This window comes from Nylanderia fulva, unplaced genomic scaffold (genome assembly GCF_048542155.1).
Source record: "Nylanderia fulva isolate GAGA-0341 unplaced genomic scaffold, ASM4854215v1 Scaffold12, whole genome shotgun sequence".
NCBI lineage: Eukaryota > Metazoa > Arthropoda > Insecta > Hymenoptera > Formicidae > Nylanderia > Nylanderia fulva.
Genome location: NW_028189409.1, coordinates 3,298,740 through 3,317,610, shown reverse-complemented (window position 1 = coordinate 3,317,610; position 18,871 = coordinate 3,298,740). Strand labels below are relative to the sequence as shown.

The following is an 18,871-nucleotide window of genomic DNA, read 5'->3' as shown; positions in this document are numbered from 1 at the left end:
CCGAAATTACAACTAACTTGAGGAAATCGAAATCAAGATATGTCAAAAATTCCTAAAAGTCATAAAAACTTGTTCATATAACTTCTACATGTTTTCATGAAGGAAACGTTTTGCTGAGGAAGAGAATAAAGATGTTTATTATTATTCCACAATATTGTAAAAATATATATAAATAAATGCAAATTTGTATGCGTCATTAACGAGTGTTTTGTGAGAATCTTCTTTTTTACAATATAAAAATATTCCATGATTTAAAAGAAAGAAGCTAAAAAAACATTGTTTATCTCAGAAATTAGAGTTCACACAGAGTATCGAAAAACTCCGAGACCATGGGACTGTCGTTGGAATCGTATCGACGTAACGGCAAATCGTACGGAATCGGAAACACAGGAACAGCTGGGTCTTCTTCGTCATCAATAGAAAACGTCGTTGTCTCGGTCTATAAATACAAACACAAATGAAATAATAGCATTAAAATTAATGTTAATCAGCTGATATATCCTTTCAATATACTTTTATATTTAATTAATTAATTAAATTATTAACCAATGAATAAAAAGAAAATATGTAAATGTGTGTGTGTATGTCTGTGTAAAATAATGACAATAGTGAAACTTACAACAAACTTTGGTATAAATACAACACCGGCTTCATAATTCGTTATATAATAATGCCTTCGTTGAACTCCCCACGCAGCTTTACTCAGATTTGCACTGGTAAGTACGAACCAGGGAATTCTCTTCAAATCGGGCGAAATTCTCGTATATGTTTTAATATGGGGCATCGCTTGGTCTCGTCCTGTTCGCTTGGCTTTCCATTGGCTATCATAACATTCAGTATAAATACGTGGATCGCTTCTAAAGCATAAAACTGAACGGAACAGATCTAAGGCGTTTGAAGCTTACCATAAATATGATTTTAACCATTGTTGTTTGGAATACACTTTCGCACTGTAATAATAACAGCAAGACAAATTTTGACAATCGAAGCTGTGCTTGTAATTCTCTGTCGACGGATAGACGAATTGAAAGTTTGGATGACTCTTTAGGTCCTTGGTGCTCTCCCTTGACATGCACGGTATTATATCCTTCGACAACCAGCTTCCGAGATTTGGACCCATGCAGCCTACGCTGGAACTTTGTGCGACTATGGGCCACTGAGGAGCATCCGGTGGTAATGTTGCAGTGACTCGACAGAACGTACGCTAATTTCCTACATCCCCAAGAATTGGCCTCGGTAACTTTGTGGGTTCCAGGAACAGAGGCCACAAAAAATACGTTCACGGTAGAGAAATCTGCCCTTCGTATTGCCCAGATCCACTGTGTTAAAGCCGGGTGTCTATATTCATTCAGGTATTGCTCCAGGTCTTTCTTAAAGCCTGTCGGGGATTCTCCATCGTTGGGATTCGCGGATTCCGGAAGTTTAGGTAGATGAGGCGAGATCCATAACCTGATGAGAATATAATGAAAAGATATTAATCTATAAACGTCATATCGTCAACAAGAAATATCTAATAAGAATATTTAACATACCCTTGTGTCCGATTCTCCCAGTCATCAGAGTATAAATTAGCAGTGGAAACTACCACCCTGATTCCATCATCTTTGTATTGAAGAATCATGATTTTAGAATGATGACAACCAAATTCATTAGGCATCTGTACATGTATCATGGTAATGTTGGGGCTTAATTTCTCACTATCTACTCTTTCACCATATAAAATCATCATATTGGTACATTGGCCAGCCAACAGATACTGCAAACACAACCATCCGACATCTACCATAAAATTTAGATGAAGACTGTTAACAATTTCGCCAAGACTTCTATCGAGGATCTCAGGGAAAGTTATGGAGAATTGTTGATCGTAAGTTTCCTTAGATTTTTCGATTCTTGTATAAAATACGTGATAAGGTGCCGCAAGAGCATATTTTAATGCAAACTTTCCTGGCTCTACAACAGATACTGCATATTCTTCACTCATCATCTGGATAACTTTTTCCCTAACTTCTTCCCTGGATTTTTCAGAATCGCAAGCTTGATACATATCCATAATAGATGTTCCTGTTTCCAAATTTTGTTCATTACTTGTAGAACTACTTTGGGAATCACTGATATTCTGACTGATATCTTTAGAATGATTGCTGCTCTCTATACTCATGTGTTCCATCTTTTTTGTTATAACAGGAGCAGCTGTGGATAATTCCAGATTTTTTTTCTTTGCCTGTAAAAAACATTTTACATTTATTATATTTATCTTCCAGAGAATTTAAAATTCAAAATATCCTTTCATTATTTTACTAACCTTGGTACCTTCTGAACTCTCTTCCTCACTAATAAAATCGAGAGAAGGATGATAAAAATTATAAAAATAAAATAATTTTATCATTTTGACACACAACTCAAAATTAACACTATTCAAATATTGACCATAGAAAGAGGCTTGTGACGTGGTTAATACCTGACATCCTGATAATCGTGTCTTTGCGTTTGAACGGAAAGGGATCCGAATTGTCACGCAGAAATATAATAAATATTATAATAAAATAACATAATAGCAAATTTTAAAGATTTTATTATTTTCGTTCTTTTAAGAAATTTGTCTCAAATTTATTACAAAATCTTACGCAAAGTATTACAAGTAAATAGTTGGATTCATTCTATTTAAATAAGAGATGAAAATTGGCTCAAATATAATCACTGTCAATTATCTTGTGCAATAAATTAATTTGAAGAAATTAATAAAAATCAGACAAAATATGGTAAAACATCTTACGCAAAGTATCACGAGTGCAAAGATTAATTTATTCTGTTCAGACAGGGGATAAAAATCGGCTCAAGCACGATCAGCGTCAATTATCTCATGCAACAAACTAATTTTTAAAAAATTAATAAAAATTGGACAAGATGAAACAGACGAATAATTTTATGTTACGTTGAAACCTACTTCGTATTTACAAATAATTTCGTATTTACCATCATATTATCAAGCGCGACACGTTTTGGGTCTATTGTGTTAAGCGTCGTCGACAATAAGTGGAGTTAGCTTGGTGTAAGTAAGAGTAGACGTAAAAAATAAAAATTTATTTTGCTTACGCTCTTACTCCAGCTCTTTTTAATCGAAAATAGCTCTCTTACATCTACTCTTACTTCTTACACCAAGCTATTGTAGACGACGCTTTATTCTTTCCGAAAATTTAGCGTCTACTCAGGAAGTTTATCTTTTATACAGGGTATAAAAACCGGAACCCCTAAATATTTCGAAAACTAAGCATTTAAAAAAAATGTTCCCAATAAATCTTATAGGGCTCAAAATAAGACATTTGATGGTAATCTTAACTTTGACCTAGGAGTCAAACCAAGGAACATGTTACAACTATCCGGAACCAATTTGATTCTCCTTCAAATATGTTGTTAAATAGACAAATCTAAAAGACACGTATTTTTTTACACGTGCGCATTTTGAGTTTTAAAGGGTAAAACACCCCTTTAAAAAATAACGGTATTTTTCTTTAGGGTCAAATATCTGCTAAACTGTAAGAGGTAAAAAGAAAAAACGTACAACAAATTTTAATAGCTTGAAGAGTACTTTAAAGTTATATAAACAAAAATTTTTTATTTTTTTTTAAATCCTTACCCTTTAATTTTTTTTTTAAATTAAAAATGTTGTTTTACTTAATTTAAAGCTTTTTTTCCCATTTCAACCATGTGTAATAAAGTTATGTTACGAAATATTATTTTCGAAAATTAATTATAAACACTCGTACATATACGTTCATCCGTGCTATGTGCATAAGTAATTACCATCGAACAATAAGATATATAAAAATGTTTTTGTATAATTTTTATTTATGTTTTCTATGTATTTCTAACTGCGTATTGTGTATATTTAGATTTTTTTTAATGTTTAAATATAATTAATAAGAATTTTTTAAAATATGCTCCCAGCTTTCTTATTATTTATTTAATATTTAATTTCTGCTATAAAAATTAAAAACAATTATATTCTATAATAAAATTATTTTTCAATTGTATCTTGCGATCTGTAAATTGTTGTTCTGAATACATTAATATAGTTTTTCCATTTACATTTGAATATTCTCACTATATTGAACGTATATAGCATAAAACTGCTTCATCAACACAAATTTTATATTTTACATTAAATGAATCATAAGATAAGATTAATGTATAAGATAAGATTACGTGTTCCAGATAAGTGCGATGAGCGCATATACGGAAGCGTTTAGAGGTCATTTCAAGGTCAACTTAATTTTTTTAAATGAAACTCCCTATTTTTTATTACATATTCTTGTAGCTTATCTTGAAAGCTTTTCAAAACACTATAATAAAACATTTTTTATTAAGTACTTTGTGAGTTAAAAAGGTTTGAAGTTAACAATTTTTTGACATAAAATATAAGATATCTCGTAAAATATTCAGTTTTTGTAATTATACCTTAATACCTTTGTGCGCGGAATAATAAGAGCGATCAATTGGTTTAAAAAAAACACATAATTTCTTTAAAAAAAATGTATGTAATTTGCAACATATTTTTTCAAAAGCAACTATATATTTTCTTTAAACCAATTAATTGGTCTCATATTCCGTGCACAAAAGTATTAAGGGATGATTATCGAAAACTACATATTTTAAAAGATATTTTACATTTTGTGTCAAAAAATTGTTAACTTCAAATCTTTATAACTCAAAAAGTACTTAATGAAAAATGTTTTATTATAGTGTTTTGAAAAGTTTACGAGATAAACTACAAAAATATACAATAAAAAGTAGGGGTCTATTTAAAAAAATTGAATTGACCTTAAAATGATCTCTAAGTTTGACTCCTAGGACAAAGTTAAGGTCACCGTCAAATGCCTTATTTCGAGCTCTATCAAGATTTATTCAAAACATTTTTTTCTAAAAATGCTTAGTTTTCAAAATATTCAGGAATCCCGGTTTATACACACTGCATAATACGCACACGCCACATATATACATGTATATGGAATGTGTCACTTCCGATTTTTTTCTTAGGTCAATACTTACGACATTTCTAAAGAATTCTGTAGATTTGAGAGGGAGTGTCTAATGTTTTTCTGGCAAGATCTTTCGAAAACGAATGCCGGCACTAAAGCTCCGAAAAGTATGCGGAGTGAAATTCATCAGAATACATCCAGTGGCGATTCTATCCTATCGATGACATCTCGTGTACTGGTGATCGGTGTCCTCGGCGAACGCTGCGATGCCCCTTCCTGAAAACCGCATCTGCGTCGCAAATATTCATCTCGGAAGTCGGACTCTTGGTGGGAGGTTTGGAGCTCATAGAACTTTAACGTCATCCGCTCCTGTGAGTTCCAACGTGAGAGTAGGGATGTGTTTCGATTAATCGCAGGTATCGATACTTTGATTCAAATAATTGATTATATTTCGTCAATATTTTTGTCGGAATATTAATCAATTTTTGATTATTTTGAGGCAAAATCGAAATAATTATATCCTTCCTAATATTGTTACTCATTTACCTAAGTAATTAAATAAAAAAATTATTTTATTATAGTTTTATGTATATATTAATGGCTTAATAATAACAACAATGATTTTTCAGGTAGAAAAACCTTTTGGGTATAACTGGAATGTATTAAATAATAAGAAAGAGAAGTGAAAAAAGACATAATAAAATAATAAAGCGGGGAGCACACTTTTCCATAACGCATACCGCATAAGCATAAGAAATTTGATTGGTCCATGTACGTGCATAACGCATATGCATAAGAAATTTAACGAATCGAATTTCTTATGCTTATGCGTTATGAAACGTGTGTGTTCCCCGCTTAACTCTATTCACCTATATTTTTTTATTCGATTAATCGACTCGTCCATTTTTACATATAAAATCGATTTTCAAAATCGACTTTTTTTCAAAAAATCGATGTTATTAAAATCGATTTTATTTTGAACATCGCTCATCCTTTATATTGAGAAAATTGCTTAGTAACGAAGACAAGCAGTACGAGAAGCAAATTAAAAGCTATACATAACTATAAAATAATTATCAAAGATGATATATAAACAAATAGCTGATATATCTTAATGTAATTAATCAATAAAGCTTTTAAATAATTTTAAACAATTGATAAAATTTCAAAAAATATTAATAATAAAAATTACATATATTATATATATCATTAAATAAAAATTATTATATATAATAATATTAAATATAATAAAAAATATTAATAAATATTATTAGTAATAATATAATAAAGAGTATTGTTCGTATTCTTAATAATTAGCAAAATAAGTTTCAAATGTCTAAACTTTTAAATAAGTCTATATTAATTGACGGAATGCTTTGCTTGCTAAAAATATTAGTTTCAATAAGTTACCGGATTTTTGTTAGCGAAAGCTTTGTCAATATTAATGTCATGCCACTTAAAATAGATAATCTTGAAAAGAATTCGGCATAACAAAATTATTACTCGGTAATATCGATAATGCGAGATTTAGCATGTTTACATTCCTTGCATAGATGCACTGACGAGATACTGCTCATCAGTGATAGATGTAAATGCGATGTAATACGGCAAAAAGATAAGGAGCGTGCATGCCGAAATAAGGTGTGTAAAGCTGAACAATGCCTATACATATATCGAAATACACATGTGTAATAGAAAATGTAAAAAGTCAAATATCCATTTCCTTTGTGGATCTTGCTTTGTAAGAGCAATTAACACCAGTCATTAATAAAAATACTTTAAAAAAACAGAATCTATTTATCATGCGCCTGCGTTATTAATAATGCATTGTTATTACGTGTCTGATCGCGGAAAACTTGACATTGTTTAATAAAAATTCCACATATTTCTATGAATCATATATATATTTCTCACACCACGCAACGATTCTCATTGAACAATCTGTCGCCTTTTTGCATCTTCTTCTTCCTTGTGCGCAGACCTCCCTCTCGTGATGATTAATTAAGGACAGTAAAAACATTAATTAACTATAATCCGAAATTATAACTAACTTGAGAAAATAAGGCATCGAAATCAAGATATGTCAAAAATTCCTAAAAGTCATAAAAACTTGTTCATATAACTTCTACATGTTTTCATGAAGGAAACGTTTTGCTGAGGAAGAGAATAAAGATGTTTATTATTATTCTACAATATTGTAAAAATATATATAAATAAATACAAATTCGTATGCAATCATTAACGAGTGTTGTGTGAGAATCTTCTTTTTTACAAATATTCCATGATTTAAGAGAAATAGCTAAAAAAAAGCATTGCTTTTATCTCAGAAATTACGGTCTACCCTGAGTAGTGAGAAACTCGCACACAAAAGGACTGTCGCTGGAATCGTATCGACGTAACGGCAAATCGTACGGAATCGGAAACACAGGAACAGCTGGGTCTTCTTCGTCATCAATAGGAAATGTCGTTGTCTCGGTCTATAAATACAAACACAAATAAAATAATAGCATTAAAATTAATATTAATCAGCTGATATTCTTTTAATACACTTATATTTAATTAACTAATTAAATATATTTAATTAATTAAATTATTAAATTAAATCACATATTAATCAATAAATAAAAAGAAAATGAGTAAATGAAATAATGACGATAATGAAACTTACGATAAACTTTGGTATAAATATAACACCGGCCTCATAGCTCATTATATAATGATTGCTTCGTTGAACTCCCCACGCAGCTTTACTCAGATTCGCACTAGTAAGCACGAACCAGGGAATGCTCTTCAAATCGGGCGAAATTCTCGTATAAGATTTAATATGAGGCATTGCGCGGTCTCGTCCTGTTCGCTTGGCTCTCCATTGGCTAGATAATCATAACATTCTGTATAAATACATGGATCGCTTCTAGAGCGTAAAAGTGAACGGAACATATAAGGCGTTTGACGCTTACCACAAATATGATTCTATCCATTGTTGTTTGGAATGCACTTTCGCGCTGTAAGGCAAACAGCAAGACAAATTTCGACAATCAAAGCTGTGCTTGTAATTTTCTGTTGACGGATAGATGAATTGAAAGTTTGGATGACTCTTTAGGCCCTTGGTGCTCTCCCTTGACATGCACGGTATTATATCCTTCGACAACCAGCTTCCGAGATTTGGACCGAGGCTGCCTATGCTGGAACTTTGCGCGACTATGGGCCACTGAGGAGCATCCGGTGGTAATGTTGCGTGACGTGACAGAACGTACGCTAATTTCCTATGTCCCCAAGAATCGGCCTCGGTATCTTTGTGGGTTCCAGGAACAGAGGCTACAAAAAATACGTTCACGGTAGAGAAATCTGCCCTTCGTATTGCCCAGATCCACTGTGTTAAAGCCGGGTGTCTATATTTATTCAGATATTGCTCCAGATCTTTCTTAAAGCCTGTCGGGGATTCTCCATCACTGGGATTCGCGGATTCTGGAAGCTTAGGTAGATGAGGTGAAATCCATAACCTGATGAGAATATAATGAAAAGATATTAATCTATAAACATCATATCGTCAACAAGAAATATCTAATAAGAATATTTAACATACCCTTGTGTCCGATTCTCCCAGTCATCAGAGTATAAATTAGCAGTGGAAACTACCACCCTGATTCCATCATCTTTGTATTGAAGAATCATGATTTTGGAATGATGACAACCAAATGGATTCGGCATCTGTACATGTATCATGGTAATGTTGGGGCCTAATTTCTCAGTATCTACTCTATCACCATATAAAATCATCATATTGGTACATTGGCCAGCCAACAGATACTGCAAATACAACCATTTGACATCTACCATCAAACTTAGATGAAGACTGTTAACAATTTCTCCAAGACTTCTATCGAGGATCTCAGGGAAAGTTATGGAGAATTGTTGATCATATGTTTCCTTAGATTTTTCGATTCTTGTATAAAATACGTGATAAGGTGCCGCAAGAGCATATTTTAATGCAAACTCTCCTGGCTCCACAACAGATACTGCATATCCTGAACGTCTCATCATCTGGATAGCTTTTTTCCTAACTTCTTCTCTGGATTTTTCAGAATCGCAAGCTTGATACATATCCATAATAGATGTTCCTGTTTTCGAATTTCGTTCATTACTTGTAGAACTACTTTGGGAATCACTGATATTCTGACTGATATCTTTAGAATGATTGCTGCTATCTATACTCATGTGTTTCATCTTTTTTGTTACAGAAGGAGCAGCTGTGGATGGTTCCAGACTTCTTTTCTTTGCCTGTAAAAACATTTTACATTTATTATATTTATCTTCCAGAAAATTTAAAATTCAAAATATCTCTTCTTTATTTCACTAACCTTGGTACCTTCTGAACTCTCTTCTTCACTAATTAAAGCTTTAGAGAGTGCTTGTGCTTCCGCATCCATCCGTTTGAGTTTATCTTGCCTTTTTTCCATCATTGCTTTCTTATGTCGCTCTGCTTTTTCTTTCAAATCTTCTTTAACATTGGATGTAGCAGTAGACAGAGATTGTGTTTCAGAGGACAAGCTACTCGTAGGTAAGGCATTATCCCTGTTTTTGTTCCTTTCCTTTCTAAGCACCATTTGCAATACTTTCAATTGATCCAACAATTGTAAACGATCATCACATGCAAAATGAAGGACCTCTGGTATTTCTATCGTACCTTCAAGCTGATTTATCAGTAATTTTTCCACTGAAATTTACGTTAAGTTACAATTATTTATTTGTAAATTACATAATTAAATAAATTAATATATTAACATGTAGTAAATTATATAATATAATTATTACATAATTTAAAAAATATAAAAATATAAACAGATAAAATATAAGAAACAAACATACAATGAGGATGTGACATTTCGCTGAAGTGAATTGGATTTTTCCGATAACATTTCTCCATAAAGGGACACTGTTTCTTTACTGCAATATTAAATAATTATTAATTCATTTCTTTTTGTTACTACTAAATGCAAGAGTTTGACATATAACATTCATAATTATATTGTTTACCTGTAGAACTCATTCTGAATAAAGTGTTTATTAAAATAATTTAAGCAAAATAATATTATCTCTGAATAAAAATCTTCCACTATCTCTCTTTCTCTTTTGATATTAATTAAAATAAACGTATAATACCACTATAATTTTCTTTCAAACAATAACTGTTGTTTCACACATATGAATCATATGGATTCATATTCTACGAACCTAACCTGATAGCTGAACGCTGCATTCATTTTAGAACTACGTTCATTAATTGAGATACTGTCGATACATTTTATTTGATTATTTTTGAAACATATACATATGTACAAATTATTAAAAAAAATTTAGTATAATATAGTTTAGTATAAAAATAAAAATAATAACATATCTCATGCATATGCATACATAAAATTTAAATAATTTAATAAAAAATATATGTATGAAAGTATAGTTAAATAATTGTATGTATTATTTGTGCAATTATATATAATAAATATAAATTAAACCAGCATTATCAATTAATAAAAAAGTATTTTCAGTTTCAAACTATTATCGATACGATCGATATATCGATACGATATGACGTCGACAATATCTCGAATCTCGAATCGCTTCAGTCATTTGATTTTTCATGGCGGTGTGAGCAGGCGAAGTCGAACAATGTCAGTATCAAAATCTTTCGCGTGAAGCATCGAAGAATTGAAGCACCTTATAATGGACAGAAATAATTCGAGCCTTGGTCGGTAAATACAAAAATATAATAATGTCGAACGAGAGACGCACGATTATTGTCACTGCGATGAGGCACCATGATATTCACCGTTTCGTCGTTTAGAGCATGCAAAAAATAGGTAAAATATTTTAATAACTCGAATAATAAACGAGCTATTATTAGAAATATTTTAATAAAAATTTCAAGATAGCAGATCATCCTAAAAATCATAAATATTATTAGATTTATTATCCCATATAGCACACAAGTTTGCAGTATATAATATTGCAACAACATTGCAATATTGTACATTGCATAGTAATATTGCAGAAATATTATATAGGCATAAATTTGCAATATAGTTTAAACAATGTTGCAGCAACATTTCAGAAATATTATGAAAATAAAATTCACGCAAAAAATATTAGATACAGAACATTTAGTCCGATCATGTATTTGGCACATTTCCAATAATTCAATAGTATACAATAATATTACATATATATTTTATTGCATTTTTGCTGCAACATTGCACAATGTTTATACAATGTTGTCATATTGCAATAAAATGTTGCCACAATGCTGCTGCAATCTTGTTGTGCTGTATGGGATTATACATATATATATTATTGATATTAAATTTTTTTTATTTAATTGACATTTTGCAGACCGATTATCCTGTAAATGTGTATGCATAGGTACTTAGTAAAAATATGGCTGCATTTCTCGAGAATTCGTTATTCTTCTTCATGGACGACGCGGAGCCGATTCTGCCGATCTTCCGGTCCTCCGATTACGGCGACCCAGGCAGAATCGTGGAAGTGACAGACGTCAGCTGCGACACGGAAACCACTTATCCCGCGCATTTTTCACACAATGAGTTCCATCGTCGTCGTGGAGGAGCTGAGACCTACAGATCGACTCGCAGAATCACCGAATGGCCCAACGAGAGAGCAAAAAGATTCCCTCGCACGACAGCTACGATCCTGAACGATAATCAAGTAAGCGAATCTCGCGATCGAGAGAAGAGGAAAGGGGTATTTATCATTGCTTTAAAATGTTTAAATAAAAAATTGTTAGAAATTCTAAAATTGAAAGTCATCCCAAAGTTTAGATATTAATAATTGATATTATATTATTTTGAATTTTAATAATTATTATATATTTTAATTATATTTTATATTATATATTAAATTAATTTTAATTATAATTAATTGTGATTATAATTAATTAAATTAATTATATATTAATTTAATTTATTTTAAAATTTCTTTTATTATACGGGCTCAGGATAGAAGCGGGCATCATACCGAAAGTAAAGCACGACGAATAAATCGTGATTACGATTATTACATCAATGATCTGGATTACGATTTGGGCGCAGAAAATCCTTACGACTACGATTTTGAGCTGTTAAAAAATGATCCTCCCATCGAATACAAAGACACTTATTACACGCAATTCGTCGATCCCCAAAGTCTGATCGGATATTCTAACCGAAAGAAAGTTCCGCGAGATACACGGTATAATTATGCAAGAGAACCTGCGAGAAATATTCGCGCGAATCAAAGGGAAAATGCGTCTTCGCGACAATGGACTACCGAAAGTGACGAGAGGAACTTCCACGAAGACATTCGATCGAGACGATCGCTTTCGAATGAGCGAAAGAAACGAACGAAGATTCTTTCGAAGAGGAGAGATGAAAATTTCAATTGCGAAGGTAGGTTTTTAATCTTCAGAAAGTCGAAATTGCAATTGAGCAGTGTTGGGCGTTAATCGATTTAAAACTTAATTAACTAATCTAAATTAATCAATAATTTGTATTTAATATTATTTTTATTTTTAATTAATTATGATATATGTAATCGAGACTAATTTAATGATATTAATAGTGTAGAATTAATCGAAGTAAAGCGATCGATTAACATTTAATCGTTGTATCACGATTGCTAAATTGTTTTTAACATTTATGAAGAAAATACTCTAAAGTATAATTTACAACTCACACGATATTGTTCGAGAATTAAAAATATACAGACGAAATTAAATAATTCTGAAGTTTCAAAATTTAGAAAATAATCTCTAATAAATATATCAAAATTAATGAATTTAAAACATTAATAAAGTTTATTTTTTGCAGAATTTGGACATGCATATTCAAAGGATAAGGATTTCTGGGATTCTGTTTCATTGGAAAATGAAGCAAGTTGCGAAGAATTGACAGATCAGACAAAGTTGATGAATCGCGATGATTTACAGCGAAAAACGTCTTACAACATCGTCGATTCGGACAGGGAAGAATCCGAAGAAACACGACGAGAAAATATATCACCGGAAACTTCGGCTAGGAATGTGAAATATGAAAGAACTTCGAAGAATGACGGAATGAAGCCCAAGAGTTTACAATCGAATTCTCCGCATATTCAATCGGCGAGAACACCCATTGGGCAAATGTCAAATTTGAATTCCGCGGGAAAAAGTGAGTTAGTTGCAAGACTAATTTCTTCTAGACCAATCATGTGTCGGCTTTGGGCTGGTAAATTCCCTAGAATTAATTTTTTGATGATGCCGAAAGATGTCTCTTCAATGACAATACTCGAATTTTAAGTAAAATATTATGCGCATCTTTTTTATTATCCCGCGCATTTTTTATAGTCGCAATAATTTTACAACTGCTGCATTTATATGTGTAATTATTCAATTAATTCTTATAATATAAGTTGCAATATAGTAGAGAAATGTATTAAATCTTCGCGTTATCTTGAAAAATATGTACACATATAAAAAAGAAGCACGATTATCTATTAATTTTGTCAATATTGCTAAGTATGTGTGTACATTAAATATATGTATAATCATATGCAATATTTAGTCAGTATATGAAACATTTATTATTGCTCTGTGAAAAGGGATAAAATAAAGAAATATATTTTTTTCATTTATTTTTATATAAATTATATATTCTTTTGCAGATTCGATAAATATGAGGCCACGTTCGGCGGTCGAAGGAAAGAAAATCATTAATTCTCCATCCTCCTCTGAGAGAAGGACAGAAAATACGAATGCAACATTCACTCGAACGAACGTCGACGATCGTCGATCTCACATCACTAAACTTTCCAATAAAACACAGCCGGCAAAAACGTTTAAACGCATCGCAGATTCAAACAGCAACGAACGAATATATGCAACGAACGAAGAGGATAATGCAAATTATAATCATAATAAAAATCCTTATTCTCGAAATTCTGAAAATAATAAAATTGATCGGACCAACGTGGCTGTTTCGCGATCATCAGCCGAGGAGAAGGACGAGAAAACATTCAGTTTGAGGATGACAAGTGCTTCGTCGGCTACAGGAACAGAAAAGGAGAAGAAGAGATTCTTCTCCAGGTTACCCATAAGAACATGGAAACGTCTGAGAACGAAAGAACCTGTCGCGTCGCATCCTGAGAGCAACGAAGATGCTAACTCAAAGTTTCAAGCAGCGACTACAAATAACTCGAATGATCTGGAGAAGACGAAAGACGACGAAATCCCGAGCAATCGTCTTGAAATGAAACGGAGCAATCGTTTTGCAATAGGATCGATCAGTGCCGAGAAACCGGAAGTAACTTCCTCCAACATTAAGAAGACAAAAGGACTCAAGAACTCAAGCACGGCGAGGAAGGTGAGCGAGCAGCAGAAGAAGAGAACGAATATCAAGTAAAGGTATGAGATATTTTGAAATATATAATATATCAAAAATATAAAATGTCTTTTCAAGAAATGCGCTTATATTTTTACAAAATCTATTTTATCGATTTACACGTGCGGCAAAATTGAAAGAGAACAGCGGAACGATTTTAATCACTTCGCAACTCTCTTTTTCGATCGGTATCGGCTTGTTTCTGCCCTTGGTTCGCGAATAGAAGAAAAAGCACGGTACGATGAAAAATATGTAACCACATAGAACGAGACGTGCATAATTGTAATAGGGGACTGCACGCGCGGTGGGTCAAAAGAAGACTCCCCCGAATGATACCAATTATGTCATCAACGCACCGCACGTCCCCCTGTCGACGATTCTGTCACAGCACAGTCACTCTCTTCGCCCGCATGTCAACCCCCGATTGCGTAACCACCCTATGAAGGAGAGCGCCTCGTCGCGTATATAATACTGCGTCGCGATTCTCGAGCTGGGGATCTCAGGATCACATAGGAGGGAAAATATGTAATTGTCCGTATTTACCCCCTTGCACCCGGCGCGTACTCAAACAACAACACGGACACCCCGACATCCTGTACAGAGAGAGAGAGAGAGAGAGAGACGTGATTTAATCCGGCCGCGGTGAATCAAACACTTTGTCATCCTGCATTTTCTCCGATTTGTAATTATTCGTTATTTAATATTTAACATAAATATTCGAGAGAAACGTCGTTATCGCACCCTGAAAAAAAATTTGTTAACTTGAGACTAAACCTTTTAACTAACTATTACTTACTATTAAACTTACTATTTTGTTAACTGAACACATATTAGTATTTATATGTTCAATTAATAAAATGATATTTAGTTGAAGGGTTTAGTTAAGTTAAATTTTTTTTCAGCGCGCGATATTGTTATGTGGAAACTCCAGTTTGATATTTACAATATTGCAAGTATAAATGACATCGAAATTCTCTTATCGGTTTTAATATATGTCGTTCAATTTGTCTTACGATCTTTAACCCTTCTGTCAATAAACGGGTATCCAGGTACAAGCAATTTTAATTAAAATTATATATAGAATTTTCCATTTGAAACAAAATTCTTTTGTATTCAGAAACTTCCTGAAATATATTATAATAAATATAATAAAATATAATACGTATAAAGTATATAATAATATATAATACTATATATATATTATAATATAAAATATCAATGTAATATAAATATAACGAGAAAAAATGTTCGTTGCCCAGCAACTGTCATAAAAAAATGTCACAGTACAATGTGTCGCGAATCCTCAGGTACATTGAAAAATGACGCATTGACGATCGGGAGCGCGATAAGAATGCGAGGGCACAAAACCGGAGAGAAAACCGCGACGCCGAAAAAACACAGAACGAGAGCAGATAAGCGCAAAAAGGAGGCGGGCGAGCCAAGCCGAGCCAGCCCAGCTGAAGGCGGATAATCAAATAACCTGCACGCACCGTATAAATTATCAATCAGGGCGCGATTGTGCAACCCCAACAGAGGGAGCCATCCGTGTCGGTAAGGGTTGTTACACATTGACATCGGCGAGGGGGAGGAAAATGGGGGGTGCGCGAGGGTGGACAGAGGCGGTGGATTGTGTGCGCGACTTCGTCGTAGTCATCGTCGTCGTCGTCGTCGTTGCTCTCGTGTCGAGTGACCCCGCAACAGTTATCTTCCCTGCCGCGCGTGGGCGTGAGTTCACGCCCTTCGAGGGTGTATGTACGCGATCGACGCGTGCAGAAGCACGAGGGTGAATCGGGAGCCGCTTCGTAAGGTGCGGCTCGTCGCACGTGTTTCACGAGAGATTCCCCGGGATATCCCGAAAGCATCGGGTCGAGTTGGCCGGGAGATGAAAATTTCATGCGCGAGGGAGAGATTCTCCGCATCGCTCTTTTTTTTTTTTTTTGTCTTCACCAAGAGATAGGTGATATGATAGGTGACCTTATATGTGTGTATACATCCCACAGAGATGCGATTATCTTTTTCAAGATTGTCCCGGTAACTCGCTCGCTGTAAGGGACATGTTTTTGTTATTCGTTGACGAGACACCTGATCATCACGACGGGAGAAATAAGCGCAGCAGAAGCCAATTAATCGGCGAAGGGGATCACTGCGACCCGAGTGTGCCTACGGGATCGAAATTAATCGGCTATTTTTCTCACCGAGATAATCACGCAGACGGCTGTTTTCAATCAGCTGATTATAAGTTTTATATGTCTCTGTTTTATCTTCCCTGATCATTACGTTGTTTTTCGACAATTTTGTGATGCAAAAATTTATCCGCGAAGCAGGGCCAAAGAATAAATTCTAATCAACTGATTGAACTTTTATATATCAATTTTTTGAGAAAATTATACTTAATTGCAAATTAATCTTTGTTTATTATTTCTACCGATTACTACGTAGTTTTCTTGACATTTTTTACCTAATAAAAAAATATCTCATTCGCAAAGCAGGGAGCGATGCCGAAGAATAAATTCCGATCGGCTAATTATACTTTTATTGACGTTTTCGAAAAAAATTGTTTTGCTATAATATCAAATTCTCTCTCTCATATTTCCACCGATTATCACGTTGTTCTTAACATTTTTTCCCGATGAAGAAATATATCTCGTTTGCGAAGCAGGGATGAACGATGCCGAAGAATAAATTCCGATCAGCTGATTATACTTTTATCGACTCTTTCGAGAAAATTATTTAACTGCAAATTAATTTTTTCAATTATTTTTACCAATCACTACGTTGTTCTTGACATTTTTCCCGATGAAGAAATATAAGGGAGCGATGCCGAAGAATAAATCTCGGGTCGCACGTTTCGCTGTGCCGCGAAGCGGAATGCACCTATTAAACAACGCAGCCACGCGCCCCGAATAGAGGGAGAATCCCAGGGGAGGGAGAGAGACTAAATAGTTTTCTATAGCCGCAGGCAGTGCGCAATTGTGCATCGAGTCGTCGTCGATAACGAGATAAACCGTACGTTCTCACGTTTAGACGTCAATGCGCTCGTCGGGAGAGAGAAAGAAAGAGAGCGCATCGCAAATATCGAAGATTATCCCTGGCACGTACAAAGAGATATCGAAAGGTCAACTGGAGGACGAAGACGAAGACGGTGGTAGTAGCGCGAATAAATGACTCGATAAACGAGAGAGAGAGAGAGAGATTCAGCCTCTTGTTTATTTATCGCGACCAATCGACGCGGCCCGGCAGCTTCCACGGTCGCGCGTAAATGGCCCCGGGCCTTTATTTAATAAGTTGTTATAAATTAAAGGGCTACCGCATATTAAACCACTCTCGGCATATTTATAGTGATTCTTAAGAGAGTATATATACCGGGCGTACGGTTATGTAAATCATCGCTCGCGGTACGCACGCACACACATAAACGCACACACGCACCCACACACACACATATGCACACATATACGCATCCCTTATGAATTTATCTTCGGCGATGAAACGACAAACGGTTTTAATTGCCGCTTCGGGCATCGCGCGCCGAGATGCGATCTCTCCCTCGTTGGATACCGGCAGATACCGGCGGGATCCTTCGATCCTCCGCACCTCATCGGTGCCTTGTTATCTTCGCTTCGGTTCTGGTCCGACGACGAGAGATAAGCACGCCTCTCTCTCTCTCTTATACTTTCATTATTAGCAATTTACACACGCGCAAATGTGTATCGTCCTCTCTTTTAGCGCACCTATCAAGGTGGTTGAACTCGACATATTAATGCTTCCTCTTTGGAGAGACTTTTTCGCGAAACTCGAAGAAGATTGAATTTATAGCTACAACACTCCGGGGCCGGCTTTAAATAGATCCAGAATTCGCGGCACACACAAATTTCAAGATAAAATTCTATTTATAATTTTATATGCAGCGTATCTTAAATTATATCTGCAAAATACACACACATTACAAATACATACTGATATATGTATTTTATCTTAAAAATCTTCTTGATTTTATATTAAAGGAATGTTATATTTTCAAAAAAAATAATATAAAGTTTGTTTTAACTCGATTAATATTTTTTGACAGATAATTAAAAAGCATATACATTTGAAGAAGTAAAATTAGTTTTTCGTTATCTGTAATTCACATTTATACTAATTGTAAGCTCGTTTTCTCTTTAGTCGCTTTTTAATCGCTCTTGTGTTGTCTATTAATATTTTGACAGAAATCAGCTGATACCTGTCAAAAATATTAATCGAGTTAAAAAAATTATAACATATTATTTAAAACATTATTATTTTTATTTTAATAACATATTATTATATGAAAAATTAATTAGCAAGTTAACGCTTTCTTCAGATATACGAAAATAATACGTTATAAATAATATGTTATAATACCTCATCTGCGCGACTATAATAATTTTTGACAGTTATCAGCTGATTTCTGTCAAAAAATATTAATAGACAATACAAGCGCGCGCTTCGACTAAAAATCGA

At 33.8% G+C, this 18,871-nt stretch overlaps 2 protein-coding genes across 2 annotated transcripts; one reads left to right on the top strand and one right to left on the bottom strand.

The window, feature by feature from the left end:
- Nucleotides 1-108: 108 nt before the first annotated feature.
- On the bottom strand, nt 109-10,221 carry gkt (tyrosyl-DNA phosphodiesterase glaikit). The gene is given in 8 exon segments (XM_085490326.1): nt 109-439; nt 620-821; nt 906-1,183; nt 1,185-1,449; nt 1,533-2,224; nt 9,338-9,693; nt 9,846-9,923; nt 10,014-10,221. Coding segments are annotated over 8 exon segments (2,031 nt in total). The 5' UTR covers nt 10,027-10,221; the 3' UTR covers nt 109-292.
- Nucleotides 10,222-11,414: 1,193 nt separating this feature from the next.
- Nucleotides 11,415-14,410, top strand: LOC114942636 (uncharacterized). Its single transcript, XM_029318041.2, has 4 exons — nt 11,415-11,702; nt 11,992-12,421; nt 12,842-13,180; nt 13,674-14,410. Exons 1-4 carry the CDS (start codon nt 11,415-11,417, stop codon nt 14,408-14,410), a joined length of 1,794 nt encoding a protein of 597 aa, XP_029173874.1.
- Nucleotides 14,411-18,871: the final 4,461 nt, after the last annotated feature.